The sequence below is a fragment of the Nilaparvata lugens genome, chromosome 4, assembly GCF_014356525.2.
Source record: "Nilaparvata lugens isolate BPH chromosome 4, ASM1435652v1, whole genome shotgun sequence".
NCBI classification, from domain to species: domain Eukaryota; kingdom Metazoa; phylum Arthropoda; class Insecta; order Hemiptera; family Delphacidae; genus Nilaparvata; species Nilaparvata lugens.
This window is the reverse complement of record NC_052507.1, coordinates 1,624,396-1,647,725: the sequence shown is the minus strand read 5'-3', so window position 1 is coordinate 1,647,725 and position 23,330 is coordinate 1,624,396. Positions and strand designations below refer to the sequence as shown.

The following is a 23,330-nucleotide window of genomic DNA, read 5'->3' as shown; positions in this document are numbered from 1 at the left end:
TTTTATCAATACCATTTATTAACATGAAGATAAAATTGTTTTTAATTCTTTTTGCTGGTGTATTTTTTCAACTCCGCCTCCTCATCCATCTTGTATCCTTTCTTGAAGTAAGTTTTGCCAACCTTCTTGTGTAATCTGCGAATTTCAAAACAAAATAACACATTAAACAACTTCGATATCATATTTATTTATTTACAAAAGCAACTTTTTACAAGTATTGTCATAAACTTGAACACTAAGGCCGGTTACAGAGCTCGACCGACCGTCAGTGCGTATGGTATGTACCATCCTGACCGTACGCATCGATGAATCAGTTTTACACATTCAGAGCTCGACCGACCGTCAGTGCGTATGCACCATCCTGACCATACATCAGTTTTTCTGACTCACAAAATGGACGCCTTTACAGATTGTTATTGCAGCTTATTATCTGCGTAAACGAAAGATTAAAAGACATAGATATCAAGTTCACCCGATGGTCGCCCAAAGAGCATTTCAAAGGGAATTTAGTACCATTAACAGCATTGTAGAAAATGCTAATGTAGTTAATTTGCTAGGTTTAACTGTCGATGACAAATTGTCATGGAATGAGCATGTGGATAGGGTGGTGGGTAAAATTAGTAAGGGACTCTTTGTCTTAAGATATATTGTAAAGTATGTACCATTAAACGTAGCAAAATCTGTATACTTTTCTCTGATTTACACTCATCTTGTCTATTGTATTGAGCTTTGGGGAAGTACATCTATTGGAAACACTCAAAAAATTTTCATTTTACAGAAGCGTGCAGTACGGTATTTGGCTAAGCTTGATTACAATCACCCCTGTAGAGATGCCTTCATAGATTTAAAAATTCTAACTTTACCATGTATTTACATCTACAGAGTTGTTCTTTTTATTGCTAATAACTTAGATTCATTCAAAACTAATTCTGATATGCATGGCTATAATACACGAGGTAGTGGCAATCCATGTATTGTTCAGCATAGATTGAAGTTTTCCGACAAAGACCTTCGAACCTATGGTCTGAGACTATTAAATAAGCTACCTAGATCTCTGTTCATGTCATATCTGCAACTTTTAAAAAAGATCTGCATACTTTTCTTGCGGAGAAAGCATATTATAGTGTGGAAGAGTTCCTCACTGATAGATAAATATTGTTTATTTCATAATGTCTGTAGTATTTAATACACGTGGTTGGATTGCTGGCTGTGACATGCTTATTCATATGACATTCTTTAGGCTATTTTGAATTATTCTGACGATATATGTTAAGTTTTTGTGATATCTTTTTATAGATTTTGTGTATTGTTTTACAATTTATTGTAAATATTGTCTTTTGACTTTTTTAAATTATTGTAAATATTGACTTGGCCTGTACTTTCTTGTATTGTTTATGGCTTAATAAATATCTAATCTAATCTAATCTACATCATTGCTTGGGGTGAAGATACATTTTTCAACTACCTCAGAATTTCCATCAGAAATTTTGATGAGTTGTTTCGAGCTTGTATCACCATTGGGAATACTTGCAGTCACTTTAAGCTACGGATCAAATAAATGAAGATAATATTAATAATATATGATTTTTTCAATAGAAAATTTAGAAATGATTGAAGAAATGTATAGAAAAAATCTGAATTCAAATATGACAATACTAATTGAATCACTCATTATGCTATTCAATTCAATATCAGCTGATTGTCGGACAGAGGTGTCAGCACATTGGTTATGTTGTGATCGGGCTACTGATCAGTACAGCTCTGAAAGCTTCTATTTGTTTCAATAGCGCGTCAGTCGACCGATGGAACGGATGCGCACGAGCTCGACCGATGGTCCTCGTACGCTGTATAAAACGCGTGGTCCTGACCGTGCGCATGCGTGCCGTCAGTCCTGCTCTGAACGGATACATGGAATATCTATGGAAAAGACAAGCGCGACTGACGTACGCACTGACGGTCGGTTGAGCTCTGTAACCGGCCTTAGGCTTAGGCACACTTACGCGACTCAGGCGAGAAGAGACTCAACTCCAGTTTCTTCTCAACGCAGCATGTGTTTTCAAATGGTGACGTCGCAGAGACTAGAATCGACTGGTCTCAGTGTCACCATTTGAAAACACTTGCTGTGTCGAGAAGAGACTAGAGTCGCAGTCTCTTCTCGACTTGAGTCGCGTAAGTTGAGCTTAACGCTTCCATGGAAAAGATGTGAGCCTGGTTTTCATTAGTAGAGTTAGTGGTAGAGTTTCCAGGGCAAGCACTAACTATCTTGTGAACTCTCCCAATGAAAACGTTCATTGTAGAGTAGAGTCGTGGTAGAGTACTAGTTTTTAGTAGAGTAGAGTGGGATAGCACCGTGGGATAGTACTCTACCACTTGCCTCCCCCCACCACCGCTTCTCACTCTACTCTACCACTACTATGCTAATGAAAACAGTCTCGAGCTAGTAGAGTAGAGTCGTGCCGTAGGCTATCAAGTTAAACCATAGAGAAACAATAGCATAAGTAAATATCCCATGGTATAGGGCGTTTATGTCGCAACTTTTACTGTAATCTCAAGCCGATTATTGTCGATTTTTACTGTTTTGACCGGGTGAGAGTGTATGAACGGCACAATATGAAAGACTACCAGCGTCATGAAGCTTCACAGGAAAGAACTACGTGGACTATCAGCTTGAGATAACAGTAAAAGTTACGACATAAACGCCCTATACCATGGGATATCTACTTATGCTATTGTTTCTCTATGGTTTAACCTTCCGGTAGTCGCGCCTTACTCAATCACACGAGCAGTCGCGTGTTGTATTTTGTACAACATCCAATTTTCCAAGTGTTATGTACTCTGTTTATTATCAAAACTTATTAATTAATTGTAAAATTACTTTTTCCATCTTCTTGGATTATCTTACGTCTATGAACATTTGGATGATTACCATTTCCAATAAGGTACATCAAGCAAAGCCATCAATTCTGTGTTATTGGTTCGTTTACAGTCCCCGTATACAGTCTTTCCCTACCTAATGCACAGTGCGACTTATGCACTGTCGCGACTAAATGGCACCTAAAGACTGAACCATTGCTCGGTTGATACTACAACTCAGTGCATGGGGAGAAAGTCTTGGAATGAATAGGTGATTCATTCACTGACACCACCCCATTCAATAGTTTTGTGCAGCTAAAAAACTTACACTGTTGTACTTTTTACAACAACGCGACAGCCTAAACTATCAGTTTAATCATATATCAATGCTTTTTGTAAAACTTTTTTGGCTGAACGGCGATAATGAATGTTCCGTATTGACATTCCATTTTAAGGTTAGTTGTGTTCACTAGACAACACACTTTACCTACTATTCTCAATTTTAGTGAAAACAGTTACTCGACCAAGTAAGTAGAGTGGAGTTAGTTATGCCAGTTACTCGACCACTAAACTCCACTAGTGAAAACCAGGCTTATAGCCTGGAGCTTTTGCCACCAGAGATCGCGTAGGTTGATTTTCTACCCAACTTGTTCCCCTATAGGAGGGGTCAAAGAAACTGTAAATAGCATAGGGGTACATGATAGCATAGAATACAGAATGACTTATTGCATGCTATAGTTAGGTCCACGTTATAATGGCAGTGTTTGATTAGCAATGGTATTGTTATCCTTGTCTATCATTGAACAAAGCGGACAGCGCTATCTCTTTCTCGCTTTGCTCTGTTGCCAGATCGTATTTTAACAATGTAGAATTAATAATTAACAAAACATTTCATCTTGATTATGAAATTATAGAAAAATATAATTTCTTGCTAAATAGAATATAATTGTTTATTTCAAACAAGACTGAACAGTTAATATTACATCAATAAACCTGTATCAGCTACCGTCAAAATGGCATTAACAAGACAGGTACCAAGTGTATATCATAAGTGCATTGAAATTAATTACACACATGAAGCACAAATGTGCATCACACACTTGTACCTGTACAAGAGAGGTGTAAGATAATTATAATGACAGTGTTTGATAAGCAATGGTATTGCTACCCTTGTCTATCAGTCAACAAAGCGGATAGCGCTATCTCTCTCTCGCTTTGCTCTGTTGCCAGATCGTCTTTTAACAATGTAGAATTAATTAACAAAATATTTCATCTTAAATTATGAAGTCTTGTCAACGCCTTAGACAGAGGATCGGCAACGTTGTTCTCCTATCTTTCTCCACTACCATTATAACATGTACCTCACCGTAGCTAACTTCTAATCCCCTTTAGTAGAGGTAGCTCTGCTCCTATTTGTTGCAGATTAACGCAATAAATAAATAATAAATAAAAGTATTTGAAGCAGAATAAGTGAACTGCAACTCATTGCCAACACACAAGGTTTCTTATGTTGGCAGTGCCAAATATTACATTGATAATATTGTTGTTATACTCAAGTTGAAATCAATGTCTATTTGTATTGTATACTCTTGTTATTAATATTGTACAAATATATATTTGTAATTTTTGGCAATAAATTCAATAATAATTTAATAATATCTAGTGACCTGGCTGACTCTGGTCAGGTTTCAGAGTTTTCAGGTCGCAACTGATCAATTTCAGGCCTCTGACATGACCTAACGACTGCTTTTTAGGCAGTGGCGTAACTTTTCCAAACCGGGCCCCCCGCAAAAAAAAATCCGGGTCCCTCTTCTAAAATCGTACCACCTTTCTCCAACCCCCTTCTCCCTTAATCCCAAGCATTAAACTCTAATGTGAACGTACATCTTTCATGTTGAAATATGAGCCATAATATAATATAATATTATAATATAATATTATAATATATATTATATATTACATAGCTTAGTTGAAATAATAAAACTTGTTCTCGATTGAATTCTACAATTCAAGTCAAGAATTATGTTTCAAGCTACAAATATAGAATCCAACCTTTAGAGCCAGAACTAGAGTTAGCAAGTAGTATCTAGTCTTAAGATTCATGAATTATCAAAATAATAAAGATAATAATTTATGAAAACCTTTGATTTGATGTCTCCTATAAGCCTCCTAGTTCTGCAATCACTGTTTTCTGGGTACAGTAGCACCTTGGTTCTTTCTCCCACATGTCTATTCTCTCACATGTTTGTATTCTGATTTCTTGTTCGCGCACTTAAAGAAGTTTAAGTTTTAGTAAGAAGTTTAAATTTTTCAAGGTTTTAAATAGAGTTCGATTGATAATATTATTTATTTTATTGATTTGAAAAAAATGATCAGAAGAATTAGTAGCCTACCTTTGGTTGTCTTCTTACACAATTAATGAAACCTGTCATTTTCCACAATAAAACTTCTGCTTTTTTATCAAAAGTTACGTCCATGATTATTTAATTTTTATTTTTAAAGTATGCAATATATAATTATCATTTCGGGCCCTAACCCGGGCCCCCTAGACCGGGTAATTTAATTTTTTCAGAAAACCTATATTAGCCTACATATTATCCGGGCCCTAGCCCGGGCCCCCCCGCGCCACGGGGGCAGCGGGGATGTACGTTACGCCACTGTTTTTAGGCAGTCGGGACCGACGGCTTGACGTGTTCCTCCGAAACACGCGGGTAATAAATAATAATAAAGTGGAATTTGAGAGTAATAGATAGAATAACTGACCTTCCAGTCCTAATACGTGGCTCAATGATGTTTCGTCTCTGCAAACTGACACTCCTATCAGCCAGCAAGCAGCCTTTGGGGGCCAACTTGCGCAGATTCGAATTTTTCAACTGAATTCTCGGCTTCACTTCGACCAGCGGCTCCCTGAACTTGATCGACCCCAACACTTTTGTCTTCAAAAGTTTCGTTTCCTTCTTTTTCAGCCGTTTCTCCTTCGCTACGGCGCTCTTCGCTTCTTCATCGGCTATCTCTTCCTCCAAAAATCTCAGTCTGAAATGCAAAAATGGATTTCACAAATTAGAATCAGGAATCTAATGTAATCACACATTAGGAATAGAATTCAAATTCAAATGATCTTTATTCACAAAAAAAAAGTAATACAGCAGCAGAAACATTATATAAATAGTGAATATTCCCCACAAAGACAACAAGTCTGGTATGGGGAATGAGCACCGTCAACTGCATTATAAAAACCTAGAATGTATCAATTTTTTATCAAATTAGTAATAGAATTTATCAAAAGTGATAGTAGTTCATGGGAAGTACATTTTGAAGTTGAAGCGATTGTTTACTGCATGTATCAGAGGTCAATATTGTATCAATAATGATCTAATAGATAAAAACTCTGAAATAACCTATCAAAATACAACCTTTAGAGCCGTTTTCCGAGCTCGGGATTTGACTAAGTTCTAGACTTTAAACAGCTGGAGTCAGAAAATTGGCTTCCCGAAACGGGGCGTAGTCGTAGTCATTGTCACAGTCACGTTTAAATTAAATTTCAAAAAACTAGAAAATTAAACACAAAATAAAATGAAGAGAGAATAGTGTAAAGTTTCAGCTATTTTGAATTATTTAAAAATGTTTAATTTCGTCAAGGAAAAACGTTTTCAATTATATAAATGAGAAAATAAAAACTGCGACTACGCCCCGTTTTGGAAATCTAATTTTCTGACTCCAGCTGTTTAAAGTCTAGAACTTAACTAAATCCAGGGCTCGGAAACCGGCCCTTATTGATTCATACAATATACTCTGTCCAAACAGACATGAGCTCTGAACGATTAGGCCGACCTTCCTACTACTCACACACACAAGCGCAGTCTCCTTGTGTGTGTGAGTAAAGGTACGGTCTGCCTATCTGTATACTACGTAGTATACATAGTATATATCAATGGCGCAGGTAGGCCGGGCGTGTGTGCCTGCGCGTGGTGGAGCGAGGGTCAGCTTAATCTTTCAGGGTTCATGGCAGATTGGAGACTATAAGTACATCATCGAAATGATAGGGAGAGAAAAAACAAGGTAACCTTGTGATATTCCTCTCTCAAATTTAGATAAGGTTACACATAGTCCGAAATAAGTTAAGTCTTGTAGTTGTTCACTTCACAAAATGTTCAGTCCTTAATTGAGGCGGTATACGGAAAAAGGGCACATAGAGCAAAATTGTGTTTTGAGAAAAACGCATAAGTTTTTGGTTTGGATGGATCAAGGTATTTTATGATTGAATTAAACATTCTGTTAGTACCAAATTTAATATAATAAAATAAATTCAATATATGTATTGATCTCATGTTGATTAAGAATGATACATGATTATATTTCTAATTTATTCCAAAGACAAATTTATTCTGTACAAATTTGGGTTTGATAAACTAGAAAACACATGTTATTCAATGCTAAATGCTATATTTCTCTTAAATTTAAGTTGTATACATATAAAAAAGTTTTCGATCATTCTATTAAAATAGGGGTAGGGCATCACCTATTTTTTGAAAGAGTGGGAGAGAACCGGAACTTCTTGAAGTGGATCAAGCAAAGAAGAGCCCAGCTGATTGGCCACATCATCAGACATGACACTCTACTGACAAGGATAATGAAGGGAATGGTTGAGGGAAGGAATATGAGAGGAAGACCTAGGCTGGAGTATATGAAACAATTGCTACGGGATATGAGATGTGGATCATACTACGAGCTGAAGCGGAAAGCGGACGACAGAAAAGCATGGAGAGCTGCTGCCAACCAGCCCTACGGCTGTTAACCCAAGAGAGAGAGGGGTAGGGCATCACTTGTGGTTGAATGTCAGGAACAGGACAATTCAAGAATTTGAATGGTTTGAAATTTACAGAATTGAAGTTTTCAGAGCACAGCAAAGAACCATTTTGTTTTATCTTTATAATAATCTTATAATATGATAGAGAACTAATTTGACTTTGATGAGGGTTTGGACAGAAACATAGGAAGAAATAGTCTCACTGACCACCAAATCCCTCATTGACACAGCTGTTTATAAACAGTTGTACCAACATCAGTTTTCAAGAATTTTGTTTGAGATTTTCAGGTTATATGCAGAACAAGATGGCCTATCTAATAAAGCAATCTCCGGAAAAAGGGCACATAGAACTATATAGTTCTATGTGCCCTTTTCCCGTATACCGCCTCAATTCTTTGTCACAAAGTAGATTTTGAAATTTAGATGCTTCAAAACCAAACATAGAAGAAATATTTCACATTATTATCACTTAAATAGGAAATATTAACATATTAAAGAAATAATTTTAGGAATAGATTGTATCAAAAGTAATCATAGTTCAAGGGGAAGTAGATTTTAAAGTTGAAGCGATTTTTTACTGCATTTATCATAGGTCAATACTGTATCAATAATGATCTAATAGATGAAACCTCTGAAATAACCTCTCAAAATACAGGGAGTTTCAAAACGTTCTTCGGGGTTACAAAAATTGATTACAAAAAAACTATTCCACTCAAATGAAACAAGTACTGTACGAAATGGCTGCCACCAAATGGCAGTGTATGGGCCGTTCTTTTTTTGCAGAAACGACAGTAAACGGCATGACGTAACTGGACATGTTGCAATTATCGCTTATACCTGTGCCGAGCACTCCTTTTAATTCAGGCCTTTTCCCAAGTTATAATAGTAAATTTAATACGCAATAGACTAGAGCCATTATTGTAAGTGAGTTAGCGAAATAAATTATTTTCTCTCTCTATTATGAACGGCCATGACTTCGAGTTTCCCATGATAGATATTTAAAAATTGTGGCTCCGAGTCGTCGAGGAATGTAGATTATGGAATTATCTCTAAAACTTAGCCTTCCTGTCGCGACATAAAGTGCGATAAGCTGGAAAACAGCAAGCATTGAAATTATAACAAACTACCGATTTTGCAGTTACTATTTGGTCCAAAGGTTCTAGAAGCCACGCGACGATTGGTCAAATTGATTCCCTTCGCCCAATAGGAGACCTGTTTCTAAATACAGTAGTGGGGGGATTCCCCAACCGCGAGACCAGATTACGTTTCGGAGGACACTTTGCTAGGAGCACTACGAGAGTAAAGATGTAGTCATTATGTTTCGCCCTTTTTGGGCAAGTTTATAAGTTTATTTTATTAGTTAATGTAGGAGCTAGTTTTATTTTTATTAATGTTTAAATTTTCTAGTAGTGCCATGTCCTGAAAGGTTTAATTGTGTTTCTTCATCATGTACGAATAATTGTTTCAAATAAAGGTACGTAAAATAAGGTTAAAATATAATTTAGGGAAATTAATTAATTGAAACTTCAATCAAAAGATTTTATCAACAAAGCCTGTTATTTTTCAAGTTAATAATATTGATTGAGAATAATCCTTTTGATTTTATTAGTGATGGAAGATACTTATAAATTTTTTCTAAAGAAGTATAGAAAGTTTTCAGTTACGTTACATTTGAGTTATTGTTTCTGGAGATATTATCGTAGAGTATTGCTGAAAGTCAGGAAGATAGCCTTTAAATTGGAATGAAATTTTTAAGATTATGTTCATATTGAGTTTATGACATTTTATAAATTTATATTTTTCAGACTCTGTTTTCTTATGTCATTAAGGCTTTCGAATGATTTAGTAAATTTTTATGATAGAAATCTTAATAGACGAAGAAGAAAGTTTTTCTTTTCCATGAAATTAATATTAATAAACGTTGGCTAGCGCACAAGTTTCCAACAATACTAGTCGAGCTACTATATGAAAAATTATATTTGATTTTGCAAACCAAACGAAAAATATCATATAAGTTAGCATCATTTCAATCTGAATTATTCCTTTCCTAAGAGTATTATATCAATTTATATAAAAGTTAACATCATAATTAATGAAGTATTCATTTTCTAAAAGCATTATATTAATTTATTACGGGTATTTTCATAAATGTTGCATTGTATATTAATGACACTCTGGCAAGTAAATCCATTTTAATTCAATTTTGAGAATGAAATCAGAACGTCAGGATAAAATCTAAATTAAATAATTGAATAACTCCTGTTTTAGCTTTTGATGAATTGTAGGAAGAGTTAGAAATTAATGCTGTAATACATTTATTTACAGCGGTTCATGTGTGTCCCCAAACCAACTTCTTGTACTACCACCCCTTTGGTTCCGCAACTTTATGTAACACCGCTTCAAGACACCCGTTCAGACGACAGGTCTAGGGACGTAAGAGGACGTCGCCGTCAAGCCAAATTCAACCGGTAAAAGTTCACCGCCAAAAACAAGGTACTGTAACCCCGACGATAAAGCAACGTACAGACCAACGAAAGTGCAGTGTAGTGAAACAAAGGTTCATTCGAGAATGTCAATCAAAAGTGGGGATTCAAAATTATTATGAAATGGGTTATATGGGTTACTATCGACGAAACTTGGGTTCAACGGGCTTTTCTTTCTTGAGTAATTTTATGTTGAATTTAACTTGTTATTTGATGACTAATATTGTTTGGTTTTGTGACGTATTGCTATCTAAAAGGGGATAGGAATGCGCCCCCGAATCAGATGAAGAATGTCAACAAAGTAACATGAAATTGTTGTTTCTGTTGTTCGATTTTAGTTGCCAATGTTTATTGAAGCTGTTTGTATTTTTCAATTATTTCAAATTGTAGTGTTATTCTATAGTATAAACCTATTAAATCAGGCATGGCAAGATTAATTGAAGTTTTCTTGACTCTAGCCCGTTCACCTGCATGAATTAGGTATAGACTCAGGTATTTTCTAGAAGTGTCGGCCTATTTCTAAATTCTAAATTTTATTCAAAATTATCTTCTTTATCATCTTTTAAAAAGTGCAGGCATATACCTTATCGCTTAATTATCGCCTTAATTGTCGCTTATGCCTCAGCTATTAAATGACTTTATTTTCCAGCAAGACGGTTGTCCTGCCCATTTTCATAACGACGTTCAACGTGACCTCAACTCAACACGCTGGATAGAACACGCGTCTGAGGAAGACCTACAACTTTTGCTGTGGCCACCAAGATCACCAGACCTCACGCCATGTGACTTCTTTCTCTGAGGCTATGTGAAAGACAAGTTCAATTTGTTTAGAATTGATGTTCAATTTGTTATATGACAGTCCTTAAGATACATAGTTTTTACTTTCCTTGCCCTATTACCATAGGTAAGGAAAGTATTGCTTTCCGAAAAATTAAGGTACCCCAATTTCTAAATTTCTATATGTTTGAAGGTCCCCTGAGTCCAAAAAAACAAGTTTTTGGGTATTGGTCGGTATGTGTGTGTGTGTGTGTGTTGTGTGTGTGTGTGTGTTGTGTGTGTGTGTGTGTGTGTGTGTGTGTGTGTGTGGTGTGTGTGTGTGTGTGTGTATGAGTGTATGTGCGTCTGTGTACACGATATCTCATCTCCCAAATAACGGAATGACTTGAATTTTGGAACTCAAGGTCCTTTCACTATAAGGATCCGACACGAACAATTTCGATCAAATGCAATTCAAGATTGCGGCTAAAATGGCGAAAATGTTGTCAAAACAGGGTTTTTTTGTGATTTTCTCGGAAACGGCTCCAACGATTTTGATCAAATTCATACCTAAAATAGTCATCGATAAACTCTATCAACTGCCACAAGTCCCATATCTGTAAAAATTTCAGGAGCTCCGCCCCATCAATGCAGATAGAATCCCAATTATTAGACATCAGATACAATTGAAACAAAAAAATCAAGTGGAGTAGATGGAAAATTGAAAATAAGCTTTAAATTCGAGAAAATGTGATTATTCAATTGCAAATTATTGTTGATTCTATTAAATCATTCACTATGAAGAGATAGCAGACCTCATATGTGTCTCCAGCGTTATTACCCTGTCACCAGCTGGCTCAAATCACTGAATAGTAGACTTGAGATGCGCGGGAACACTAGCGTCAGGTGATCAATTTTCATAACGGCAAGGAAAGTTGTGTGAATGCGCCACACCAGATTTTTGAGTTTTATGTGAGAAACCAAAAAATTGTATTTTTAAACCAACCCCACCCCCTTAGCACAGTGGGTAGGGGTGGGGACTTTTGATAGTTTACCTCCTCACTACCCTAAACAGAACTGCGGGGTCGAAAATTGTCTTCCCAACTTTTCCCTCTATAACCTTTCCTTGACTGGACTACAAGCCTGAAAGTATCTAATGAAAAATGCAGGTAAACGAAGCCAGCCTGCTTGCTGGTCTTATTTCTTGATAATTTAGCAGGAGGTCTAGGTTGAACGGATAAGGCGAATAGGGAGGAATTGTCGTTATAAAGCAGATGGTTATCGAAAATCATATATACCGGTATCTCTTCGACAGTGAGAGAGAGAGTGTGAGCAGGACAGACAATGGGACTGGCAGTGATGACGTCACTACGTGAACAGTGTACTTGTGTAAGGGAGCCATGTATCACTCCTATTTGACCGCTGGGCGCAACTTGTCTATGTCTCATCAAGAATCTTACCTATACAGATCCGCCATCTTCTTCTTCTCCACTTTCCGTTCTCTTTTCTCAACCTCCTCTTTCCTGATTTGCTTTGCTCGCTTCTTCTTCTTGAGTGTTTTTATTTTGAGTTTAGCGGGAGGATTGACGGCTTTGTACTGCAACCCATCATCCACTTCAGGCTCTTTGTTTTTCGCTTCCTCCAGACCCGACGACATTTCAGCTATCCAATCGGCCTGTTTCAACAAAAAGCGAAACATCTGTTTATATTCTAGTGATATTTTTCTATGGTGAAGTCGTCGTTATAATGACAGTGGAAACAAATCCTTATTGGGGAGCGGTTTGACTAAGTGATCGCTTAAAATTTGAAACATAAACGACCTTTACCATGGGAAATCTTCTCATGCTATATTTTCTCCATGGCTGCATGTTCTATAGTGAGGTCCACGTTATAATGGCACTGTAGGAAGATAGGAGAACAACGTTGTCGATCCTCCGTTTTGTCAATGCCTTCTACAGACGGTAGCTGATACAGGTTCATTGATGTTATATTGACTGTTCATTCTCGTTTAAAATAATAAATCATATTTTAATAAGCAAGAAATTTCACTTTTCAAAATATTTTGAAATCCCTCTATAGTGAGGTCCACGTTATAATGGCAGTAGAGAGAGATTGGAGAACAACGTTGCCGATCCTCTGTCTTCTATACACAGTAGCTGATACAGGTTTATTGATGTAATATTAACTGTTCTCGTTTAGAATAATCAATTATATTTTTCAATAATTTCATAATGAATTAAGCTGAAATATTTCAATTATTAATTCTACATTGTTAAAAGACGATCTGGCCACAGAGCAAAGCGAGAAAGAGATAGCGCTATCCACTTTGTTGAATGATAGACAAGGATAGCAATACCATTGCTAATCAAACACTGCCATTATAACGTGGACCTCACTTTAGTAGAGTCGTGCCGTTGGCATTTTAGTTTGAGAAGTATTGTTATTTATGAAAAAGTATTAATTTATTAAAATTATTAAAACATATTAATTTATTGAAGTGTTATTCCTATTATATTAAGCGAGCAATTTCTGTATTTATATATCTGGTTATTTATGTTTAACGGATCTCGAAAACAGCTCTAACGATTTTCACGAAATTTGGAACATAGTAGGTTTATGATATAGATTCGATTGCACTAGGTCTCATCCTTGAGAAAACTCGCTGCACGATATTAAAAGGATAATTTATCCTTGGCTGAAACAGCTGTGGATAGTAAAAAAGTGAGAATGTGAAAAATCGAAACATCCCCGGAATTCATAAGATGACGTATAGCCAGCTGTGAAATATAAACACGATCGTTTTGGAGAATTGTGTTCTGTTTATCAATAAATAAAAATAAGGAGCGAAGCTCGGTGCCCGATATTAAGTGTTAATGTACCAAAAAGTTTTGACATTTTAAGGTCAGTTCTGTTCACTAGACAACACACTTTACTCAATTGTAGTCAATTTACTCAATTCACTTTACTCAAAAACACTTTACTCAATTCTCAATAGTAGTGAAAACAGTTACTCGACCAAATAAGTTGACCAAGTTAGCTCGGTAGAGTTAGTATGCTAGTTACACGAACACTTAGACGGGCTACACACTGGTGTCGCAAGACACGTGTCGTGTCTTATCAAGTTTCATGAGACATGCATGTCTTTTGCATGTCTCTGTCGCTTGTCGCATGTCTCGTGTTTTTCGGTTGTTACAAAGCTGTATTACAGACTGAGCATGAGCAGTGACAAAGAGTGCTCAGTGCTGGCAGTAGACAGTGGCTAGAGCGCATGCTCGGAGTGATGTCTCACGCGACATGTGTCGCATGAAACCGGTTCCGTGCGAAACCTGTCCGATACACAGGCGATGCCTCGAACATCTGTCGCAAGCAGTGAGTAAGCTCTGATTTTACAACACAGGTTGGTTTCATATGCGACATGCCTCGGACATGAGATTTGTCGTAGAAATCATGTCTACGACACCAGTGTGAAGCCCCCCTTACTCTATTGGTGAAAACCATGCTTGAATTCAAACAAATCAATTAAAGATTTACCACGCACCTCCCTCCTCTGTGCACTCATCCTGGTGAGACTGGCCGTCAACCGGTGCAATCGTTTCTCCTCGTCTCTCAGCTTCTTTCTTTGTTCAGCAGCCACCCTCTGTAGATCAGAGTGGGCGCGACGGGTAGGGTTGTAGGAGAGACCGGGGTGGGGGGTCTCGATGCTGGGCAGATGTGAAGGTCTCAGGTGAGTCAGTTTGGGGATTTTCACATCCAGCTGACCGGTGTTGGTCAGCAGATGTCGGGTAGTGTCTTCTTCCAACCATTCGCCGACATCTAGGCAGAAAAAATATAAAATAATATTAATTTCTACAAGATAATTGTAAGCAGCAAGTGGGCTCTTAGTATAAAATAACAGGTGATTCAGGTTTCATTTATCTTTCATTTTTTATCAGCTACTCATTCTCAAGTTTAATTTCAGCTAATGATCATCTCTCTATTGATCCATTCATCAAATCATCACAAATAATGACATTTGTACTGTATTATTCATATTGAATGAAAAAGACTAAGGAATTGTCAAAAACCACAGATTTATTGATACTTGAAAGACCGGTTTCGGTTATTACACCATTGTCAATCTCTGATTAACAGAAATTGTTTATCACAGATTGACAATGGTGTAATAACCGAAACCGGTTTTTCTAAGTATTAATTAAGTATTAATAAATCCGTGGTTTTTGACAATTTCTTAGTCTTTTTCATTCAATATGAATAATTACCACAATATAGACTTCTCAACTACACAAAAAGTATTAACATTCATCAACTGGGCTTTAAATAATTGTGGAGAGTTGCCTTTGTAAATGAATGAATGGAAAGATAAATAAAATTGACAAATAACACCTTTTTTCTGTACAATTTATAAAAATAGATAAATCAATAAATAAGTGGATAAATAAATTTTATGGTCCGAATGTTGGGTGAAGTCAAGTAAATTGTTTCTAAATAAAAATACCATTTAAAATTGATTCATTCATGATAAAAACAAGCACAACACTAACAAACCACTAATGGAATTACTCACAAAATGCTAGAGTTTATGAGATAGAGAAGATTTCTTTTCATTTTATTAATCCGTAAAGAGGCACATTTTATATTGACTAGGTTTTGAAAATTATGGCGTTCATCACATAACATTAATATACAGCATGTCTGATTAGTCACTCCCTATTTTTATACAGCTATAGTTTCTTTATTTATGAACCAATTTTGTTAGATAGAGCAATCCTTGAGGTTGTGTTTAACACCAATTTTCATTTGTTTCAGTTTAAAAATGCACCCTCTCTTCACTGTGGAAGAACGAGCCAAAATAGCAGCTCGTTATGTGGTCTGAGGATCTGTGGTGCGAGTACAAAGATGGTGGAGGGCTGAACGAGGATTTATGCAAACTGGAAGCAAAACCACTGAGATCTTTCTTAAGAATCGTTGCAACAGAGTAACGTCAAAGACCACTTTCACGAGATCCTTGACGCAGTGATTTCTCAGGACTCCTCATGAACATTTCACGAACTCTGTCAACATTCTTCTGTCCTTGACGTTGATGGTCTTCCTGATTGTCTTGCATCAGTGACACTCCCTCTTGTTAGTAATTTGGAATGGGAATTTTCAACAGATTTTGCATCCAGTTTTGCATAGATCCCTCCACCATATTTGTACCCGCACCACAGATCCTCAGACCACATAACGAGCTGCTATTTTGGCTCGTTCTTCCAGTCAAGAGAGGGGGCATTTTTAAAGTGAAACAAATAAAAATTGGTGTTAACATGACCTCAAGGATTGCTGTATCTAACAAATGTAGTTCTAACAAAATTGATTCATAAATAGAGAATCTATAGCTGTATAAAAATATGGAGTGACTTATCAGACACCCTGTTTATCAATAATGTATAAATACATTGTTGAAGACGATTTTTGAAGTATGACTTATCAGACACCCTGTTTATCAATAATGTATAAATACATTGTTGAAGACGATTTTTGAAGTATGACAGTCGTAAGTCCCATTGACGGCTTAAATTATATATTCAAGCGGTGGGACCTCCCCGCAAGAGACTATTTTGAAGTTTTTTGCAGCAGCTCTTGCACGTATGTCGCAGTGTATGGCATTTACTCAACAAATAATTTGTTGTTTTGAGGTTTTTCATGGATAATTTTGAGGGTTTTCTTTAACCAAGTGGAGAAAGTTTCCTTAATGACTTATCTATTTAAATCAGAATGTGACTCGTTACTACTTTTGAGGGTTTTCTTTAACCAAGTGGAGAAAGTTTCCTTAATGACTTATCTATTTAAATCAGAATGTGACTCGTTACTACTAAAGAAAGTTGCATTTGGAGGGATCAAGCATTTTTGCTTACATAGATTTTGTCGGTTGCCGTGATCTGCTGGGCGTAATTTTATTATCAAGCAAACATTAATTTAAAAAGATAGAAATCCAAATCATAAATGCACAATCCCTTTTAAATTGCGATCTGAAATAATTTAATTTTAATTAAGATAAATTTAATTTTAAATACCCAATAGGTATTTATAGGAAATATAGGAAATATATATAATAGAGTACTAAGAGGGCTTTTTATGTTGAGAAGGTTGGCTGGAAGTGTGACAATAGAGGTCTTGAAAACAGTTTACTTTGCGATTATCCACAGTCACCTAGCCTATGGTATAATTTTGTGGGGAAATAGTCCTTTGGCTGGTAAACTTTTCCTGCTACAGAAGAGAGCCATTAGAATATTACACAATGAAGAGCCACGTAGTCATTGTAGACCATTGTTTATTGAGAATAAAATTCTGACTCTTCCTTCTATGTATGTCCTGGAATGTCTGTGTTATGTCAAAAAGAACCTGGATAAATTTAGCCTCAACTCTGATAGGCATACATACAATACAAGAGGGGCAAGTAATATAGGTGTCGAATGGTGCTCTTCCAGCGCATCATTGAGAAGTTTCAGGGCCCAATCTCTCAGATTTTATAATGCCCTTCCGTCATTGGTAAGAGACCTAGATGCCACCCAATATAAGATAGAGTTAGGAAAGGCCTAATAAGAGGTGGACTTTACAAGGTACCTGAATTTTATAAAATTTCACAGTCTATGTAAATCTGTTACTATTGTGTATTTTTAGGCTGTGTAAACTTAGTTTGTAATCTTGTTTAATAAGTAAATTTTAGATGTAATTGTGTTTTAGCTGTGTAGACTTTTGTATTGTTAATTATTTTGTATTATTTTGTATACTTGTGACGATGACCAATGTTTATTGTAAACCGAATGGTAATAAATATATTATTATTATTATACAAAACAATGAGAATGTCGAGCTGAACGTTCCTGTGATCTTTGGACTGCTGTTCTCATCCTCTGCACATTTTCTTGCTCATGTTCTAATGGATCAGTATACTACCAGTTCCCTCCAGCTTCCGAACTCAGGACCGTTCTGTGCTGGCATTAGGAACGATGATAATACATGGATGTTGAACTATCGTCAAACAGCTCGTTACCACGAGAAATGATTAATTATTGACACGGACTAAATTTCAACTCTAACACAGCTCATGTGTCATTCGAAGCATACTGCTTAATCGGAATTGGTTCTGCCGCCACTTGTAGAATTAAAACTAGATGAATACTAAAATGAGTAAGATAAAATTAATATATAAACATCTGGATTGAATTCAAATAAGAACAACTCACCAACTTCCTTCTTAAGCCAAGCATTATTTTTGAAAAGTCGCGCTTCCTCGAGCTTCTTTTTACGCTTCATTTTCTGTATCCTCTGCTTCCTAGTTGGCAGCTTCTCCTGAGTAGCTGCCTCTTTCTCTTTACGTTTTCTCTCAATGTCTTTCTGAATTACAGACTGTCGTTTCTCTTTAGTTCTTAGTATATTCCTGAAAGTGAGAATAGATGAACAAGTGAGTGAAGATTACTGTTCAAACAACATACTATACATAATGTATCTATTATAGAGAACAGATGCTAATAGTATAGATAATGTATCTATTCTACAGAGTTGTGCAGAGGAAACGCATGTTTTTCGAACAGCCAGTACTCGTCAACGGGAGAGGGTATTGCCCTGGAACGAATGTTGGCAGACAACCCATACTATGCCATTTTTTTTAGAAACATTGAATCTGTAGTCACAGTGCAACGCTTTTTCGTCAATATTTTAGAGTTGAGGGTCGAGGTGCAATGCCCGATCGAAATACTGTACTCCGATGGGTTGCAGCGTTTAGGAGTACTAGTTCTGTGATGAGAAAGAAACCACCTGGTCTTCCCCGTTCAGTTCGTACTCCTGAAAATGTAGACTGAGTCAGTGTCGTCGAGTCGATCGTCTAGGACTAGTAATAACTGCCGAACTGACTCGGTCTACACTTTCCGGGGAACAGGAAAGACCAGGTGGTTTCTTTTTCATCACAGAACTAGTACACCTAAACGCTGCAACCCATCGGAGTACAATATTTCGATCGGGCATTGCACCTCGACCCTCAACTCTAAAATATTGACGAAAAAGCGTTGCACTGTGACTACAGATTCATTGTTTATAAAAAAAAACTTCTCAACAGTGAACACACGATGTTGTACGTTCCAACGCTCATAGCAACTGAAATGACATAGTATGGGTCGTCTGCCAACATTCGTTCCAGGGCAATAACCTCTCCCGTTGACGAGTACTGGCTGTTCGAAAAACATGCGTTTCCTCAGCACAACTCTGTATAAGCTTATGTGATCATGAAATTCACAAGTGAGTAAAGATTACTCTTAAATTCAAACAATATTCTATAAATAATGTATCAAACTTACATAATCATAAGATGTACAAGTGAGTGAAGATTACTCTTGAATTCAAACACTATTCTATAAATAATGTATCCAACTTTTGTCATCTTCATAAATGGCAATCACTTTCTTGTACCTGACCAACTTGTCAATATCCATGTGGATGTTATATAATTGTAGATCAATAAAACTAATCCATTCTAAAAATCTGATGCGCTATCAACAACGATTGAAGAATTACTCACCTTTTCGAGATGGGGTCTTCAACTTTGGATTCATTCTCCAAACTCTGAAAGCACTTTGGAGGCTGTTGGGCTCTTTTCTTTTTCTCTCTTGCACTGACAAAGACAACGGAAGTCTTTTTGCTCGTATCTTGTGCCTCTTTATCGATAGCGAATAGTTTGTCGTCATGTTTTTCGGAAAGAGAACCACTGAAAGAAATACAGTTTTTTAAAAAATGAGGTAAGTTATAGCAAAAAGGAAATATAGCATAAGAAGATATCCCTGGTATTGGATGTTTATGTTCCAAATTTCAAACCGATGTCTTGTTAAAGCTGCGTTTACACCAAAGTTAATAACTTAATCTTTATAGATTATAATAGATGAACATTTATGTGTTTTGTCAAGTTCCGTTCAATCTATTAACATTTTGTTAATAGCTTTGGTGTAAACCCAGCTTAACTCAAATCGATTATTATAGCATAAGAAGATATCCCATGATATAGGATGTTTATGATCCGAATTTCAAGTCGATGTCTTGTGAAATCAAGCCGATTACTGTCAACTACAGTCTATTATTAGTGTTGTGTTGGTAGTGTAAGAGTGTAAAAACGGCACAGTATGAGAGACTACCACATAGCTTCACCAAAAAAAACTCTAGTGAGGTCCATGTTATAATGACAGTATTTGATCAACTTTGGTTTTGCTATCCTTGTCTATCATTCGACAAAGCCGGTGGTACTATCCTTTTATAGGTCCACAACTATACCAATTAGGTTTTTTACAGTGTAGAAATATAATTAATTAATGCAGATAATCGGCATTGCTATTCTTCTATCTTTATCCACTGCCATTATAACGTGGACTTTACTATAGGCCTTCTATAGTGAGGTCCACGTTATAATGGCAGTGTTTGATTAGTATTGGTATTGCTATCCTTGTCTATCATTTAACAAAGCGGATAGCGCCATCTCTTTCTCGCTTTGCTCTGTTGCCAGATCGTCTTTTGATAATGAAGAATTAATAATTAACAAAATATTTCATCCAAATAGTCGGCAGCCATTTTCTGGTGTCCGGCGACTAATATTTGGTGTCACGGCTGGTGACCGTGGTGACCCTAATATAAGAACCCATACAGTTTCAATTCAAGATTGAACTTATTGAACATTTCAATGAAAATGTATAAGTTTTATTGATTTAGCAGTCAAAATGGATGACAAATCAACTATTTAAAAATAAAAATCGGATTACTAATAAACTTTACCCACAGCAGTGCAGTTTTTAAAATACAGACATTATAATAGCATAAATAGATCTGGTGGTAGACTAAGATTATGATTATTCCTTAGTCCAAGTTGACATTTACAAGCTTAGATAGGCCTACCTATAAATAGTTGCCAATAGATACTGGAAGAATAATAAATATTGAGATTGCATGATAATTTAAAACTTACCCAAGTCTTTCCTCGTGTAATTTATCTTCATAGAAATTTTCCACGTCTGTTATATCCGTGAATCTCCATGCCTTCTTTGTTTTCTTGGAGAACTTAGTCTTTTTCACGGGAGCCATGATTGCAGTGTTTTATTGTAAGAATAAATCTTGCGTTTATTGAATTGTTTTACCACTGATACAAATTATTATTACTTGAAAGATATATACAAAAGAAGATTACATTCACTGACAAGCATGCATACAAACTTCAAATTGGTTGAGGTTAGAATAAAGAATTAGAAAAAGAAGATAACTTTAAAATAAACGAAGAGATGACTTCATACTTACATCGCAATCAAGGACGCTGTGGCTATTTCAGCGCCATTTTCAAACTTCTGCTATCGACAGAAGCTACCGGTAAACGGTATTTTGATACCACAAAAAAAGGGAAAAAGTACTGTAATATGGCCTAAAGAATAATATCTTGGTAATAGTTACACTGTATACCTTAAAATTGTTATCCTACTAACTTTGTAACAGTGAAAATTAACATCATCTATGAATATTTATTTTTCATAGATTTTGACATTGCCCATACAAAAGTTTTGTCCACAGGATATCCTTGGGAACTTTTGGGGATTTTCAAGGGAAGTCCTCAATATCCCATTGGGATGTCCCTTGGACATTCACAGGATCTCCTTGGGCTGTGTGGGTGTTTTATGTATAACAAACATTCCAGCGCATAAATATTGAATAGCATGAATTGTCAAAATTTTATAATGCTTGAAAAATGGTTTGCAATGAGACCGACTAGGAACACCAGCAATAATTCAAACAGCTCGCTTTTGCAAAACAAACAGTTTTGTAACATTGTAGTATCATTTCCCCATGCATTAACACCGTAAGCTAAAAGACTATGCACGTGAGCCAAGTCAACAGTTTTTAACACATGAGAATTGACAATAAAATTTGAACGATTAAGTAGAAAAATACGTCTAGACAGCCTGCCATGCAACAAATCTATGTGTGACTTCCTCTTGAGATTATTATCACTAACTACGCCTAAAATATTAAACTATCTTTGTCGAGACATCTTGAGCGGGCTACACAGTTATTCATTGAACAATTTTATTTTTTCTAGGTAGGGTATAAGTCTCCTAAGAAAAGCAAATTCGTATATTGAATGAAAAAGGGAAGTATTTTTTTTCATTCAATATGAATAATTACCACAATATCAACTTCTCAACTACATAACAAAAAAAAAATTTCGTATATTTTAGAAAAAACACTTTGAACTGCAATGGGTCGATAATTGCCTACTTGGTCTTTCTCATTTTTCTTATGGACAGGTATTACTTTCGATATTTTAATTGGAACTGGCCTTGGTCAAAAGATTTGTTTATCGAGGTTGATACGTGTCCGGCTATTGAGTCTACACATACCTGCATCAAACTACAAGGAATATCATCCACACCAGAGCTAGACTTGGCACTTGATCTCTTTTGAGGTAGTTGGCCAGAGCTGGAAGTCACTATCTGATATTTCATGGGCTGTATCAATGTTGGGCTCAATTGTGGTGCCTGTTAACTTTCGAATTTCGGATATGAAATAGTTATTGAAAATATTTGCCACCAAACCAGGATCGGTTATAACCTTCTCATCTTGTTTCAAGCATATATTGTAGCAGATTGTTATATCATCATTTGTTAAGCTTTTCACAACATTCCATGAAGCTTTACTTACATTTTTTGATTTCTCTATTCTGTAGAATTTTCTTTGGTTGTTTTACACAGGTAGGAGTAATTGCTTCTTAGCTTCTTTGTACTCATTTTCTAGATTTTGTCCTCCATACCTGTGTGTACGCCAGTATAATTCTTTCAACTCATCTCTTGCTTCAACAATTTCACTCTTCATCCATCCAACATTGAGTGAGTCCTCCCTTTCTCTGTAGATCATCTTAGGAAAGCAGACTTCAAACATATGTAGAAAATTGTTGTAGAAGAGCTTAAAGCTTTCACTTGCATCGTAAATATGGCAAGAATTCCAATCCTGGTTTGAGACTAATGATTTAAACAGGTCTTGATACGGTTTGGTAAAACTTCTTTTTTCGGTTCTTCTGTTCAAGATACTAAGAGACTTTAAATTCAAGTCAAGTATTATAATATTGTGGTCAGAGAGGAGTGGAGGCAGTACTTCTGTTCTGTGGTGTCGATTAGGTATATCAGTTATAAAATGATCAAGTTGGCTGTGACGGTATGTTCTGTGGTTCACTCTAGTGTGCTGCTCGAAAGTCACATGCAGGTTATAAGATCCAATTAAGTCATAGAGAATATCCCTTTCAGAGCTATCTATAAGGTTGTCAATATTGAGGTCGCCACATAAGACAATTTGGTGATTAAAGTATGAGTTTTTGACCATGCATAAAGTATTTTCAAAAATGTCCGTGAATTGTAGGAAATTAGTTCGATAGG

The 23,330-nt window shown here is 36.1% G+C and overlaps 1 protein-coding gene across 1 annotated transcript; it reads right to left on the bottom strand.

The window, feature by feature from the left end:
• Window positions 1–21,186, bottom strand: LOC111046176 (ribosome biogenesis protein NOP53). Its single transcript, XM_039425501.1, has 7 exons — window positions 20,882–21,186; window positions 19,454–19,639; window positions 18,126–18,319; window positions 14,438–14,712; window positions 12,360–12,574; window positions 5,617–5,886; window positions 1–135 (listed from the first exon to the last, which is right to left on the bottom strand). Exons 1-7 carry the CDS (start codon window positions 20,995–20,997, stop codon window positions 42–44), a joined length of 1,350 nt encoding a protein of 449 aa, XP_039281435.1. The 5' UTR covers window positions 20,998–21,186; the 3' UTR covers window positions 1–41.
• Window positions 21,187–23,330: the final 2,144 nt, after the last annotated feature.

Excerpts from the sequence above, each read along its gene's own strand:
- LOC111046176 (XM_039425501.1), bottom strand. The coding sequence starts at position 20,997 with ATGGCTCCCGTGAAAAAGACTAAGTTCTCCAAGAAAACAAAGAAGGCA. Across the intron at positions 18,320-19,453 it reads GAAGACCCCATCTCGAAAAG|GAATATACTAAGAACTAAAG; the intron begins GTGAGTAATTCT and ends TCTCACTTTCAG. Across the intron at positions 136-5,616 it reads CCACGTATTAGGACTGGAAG|ATTACACAAGAAGGTTGGCA; the intron begins GTCAGTTATTCT and ends TGAAATTCGCAG.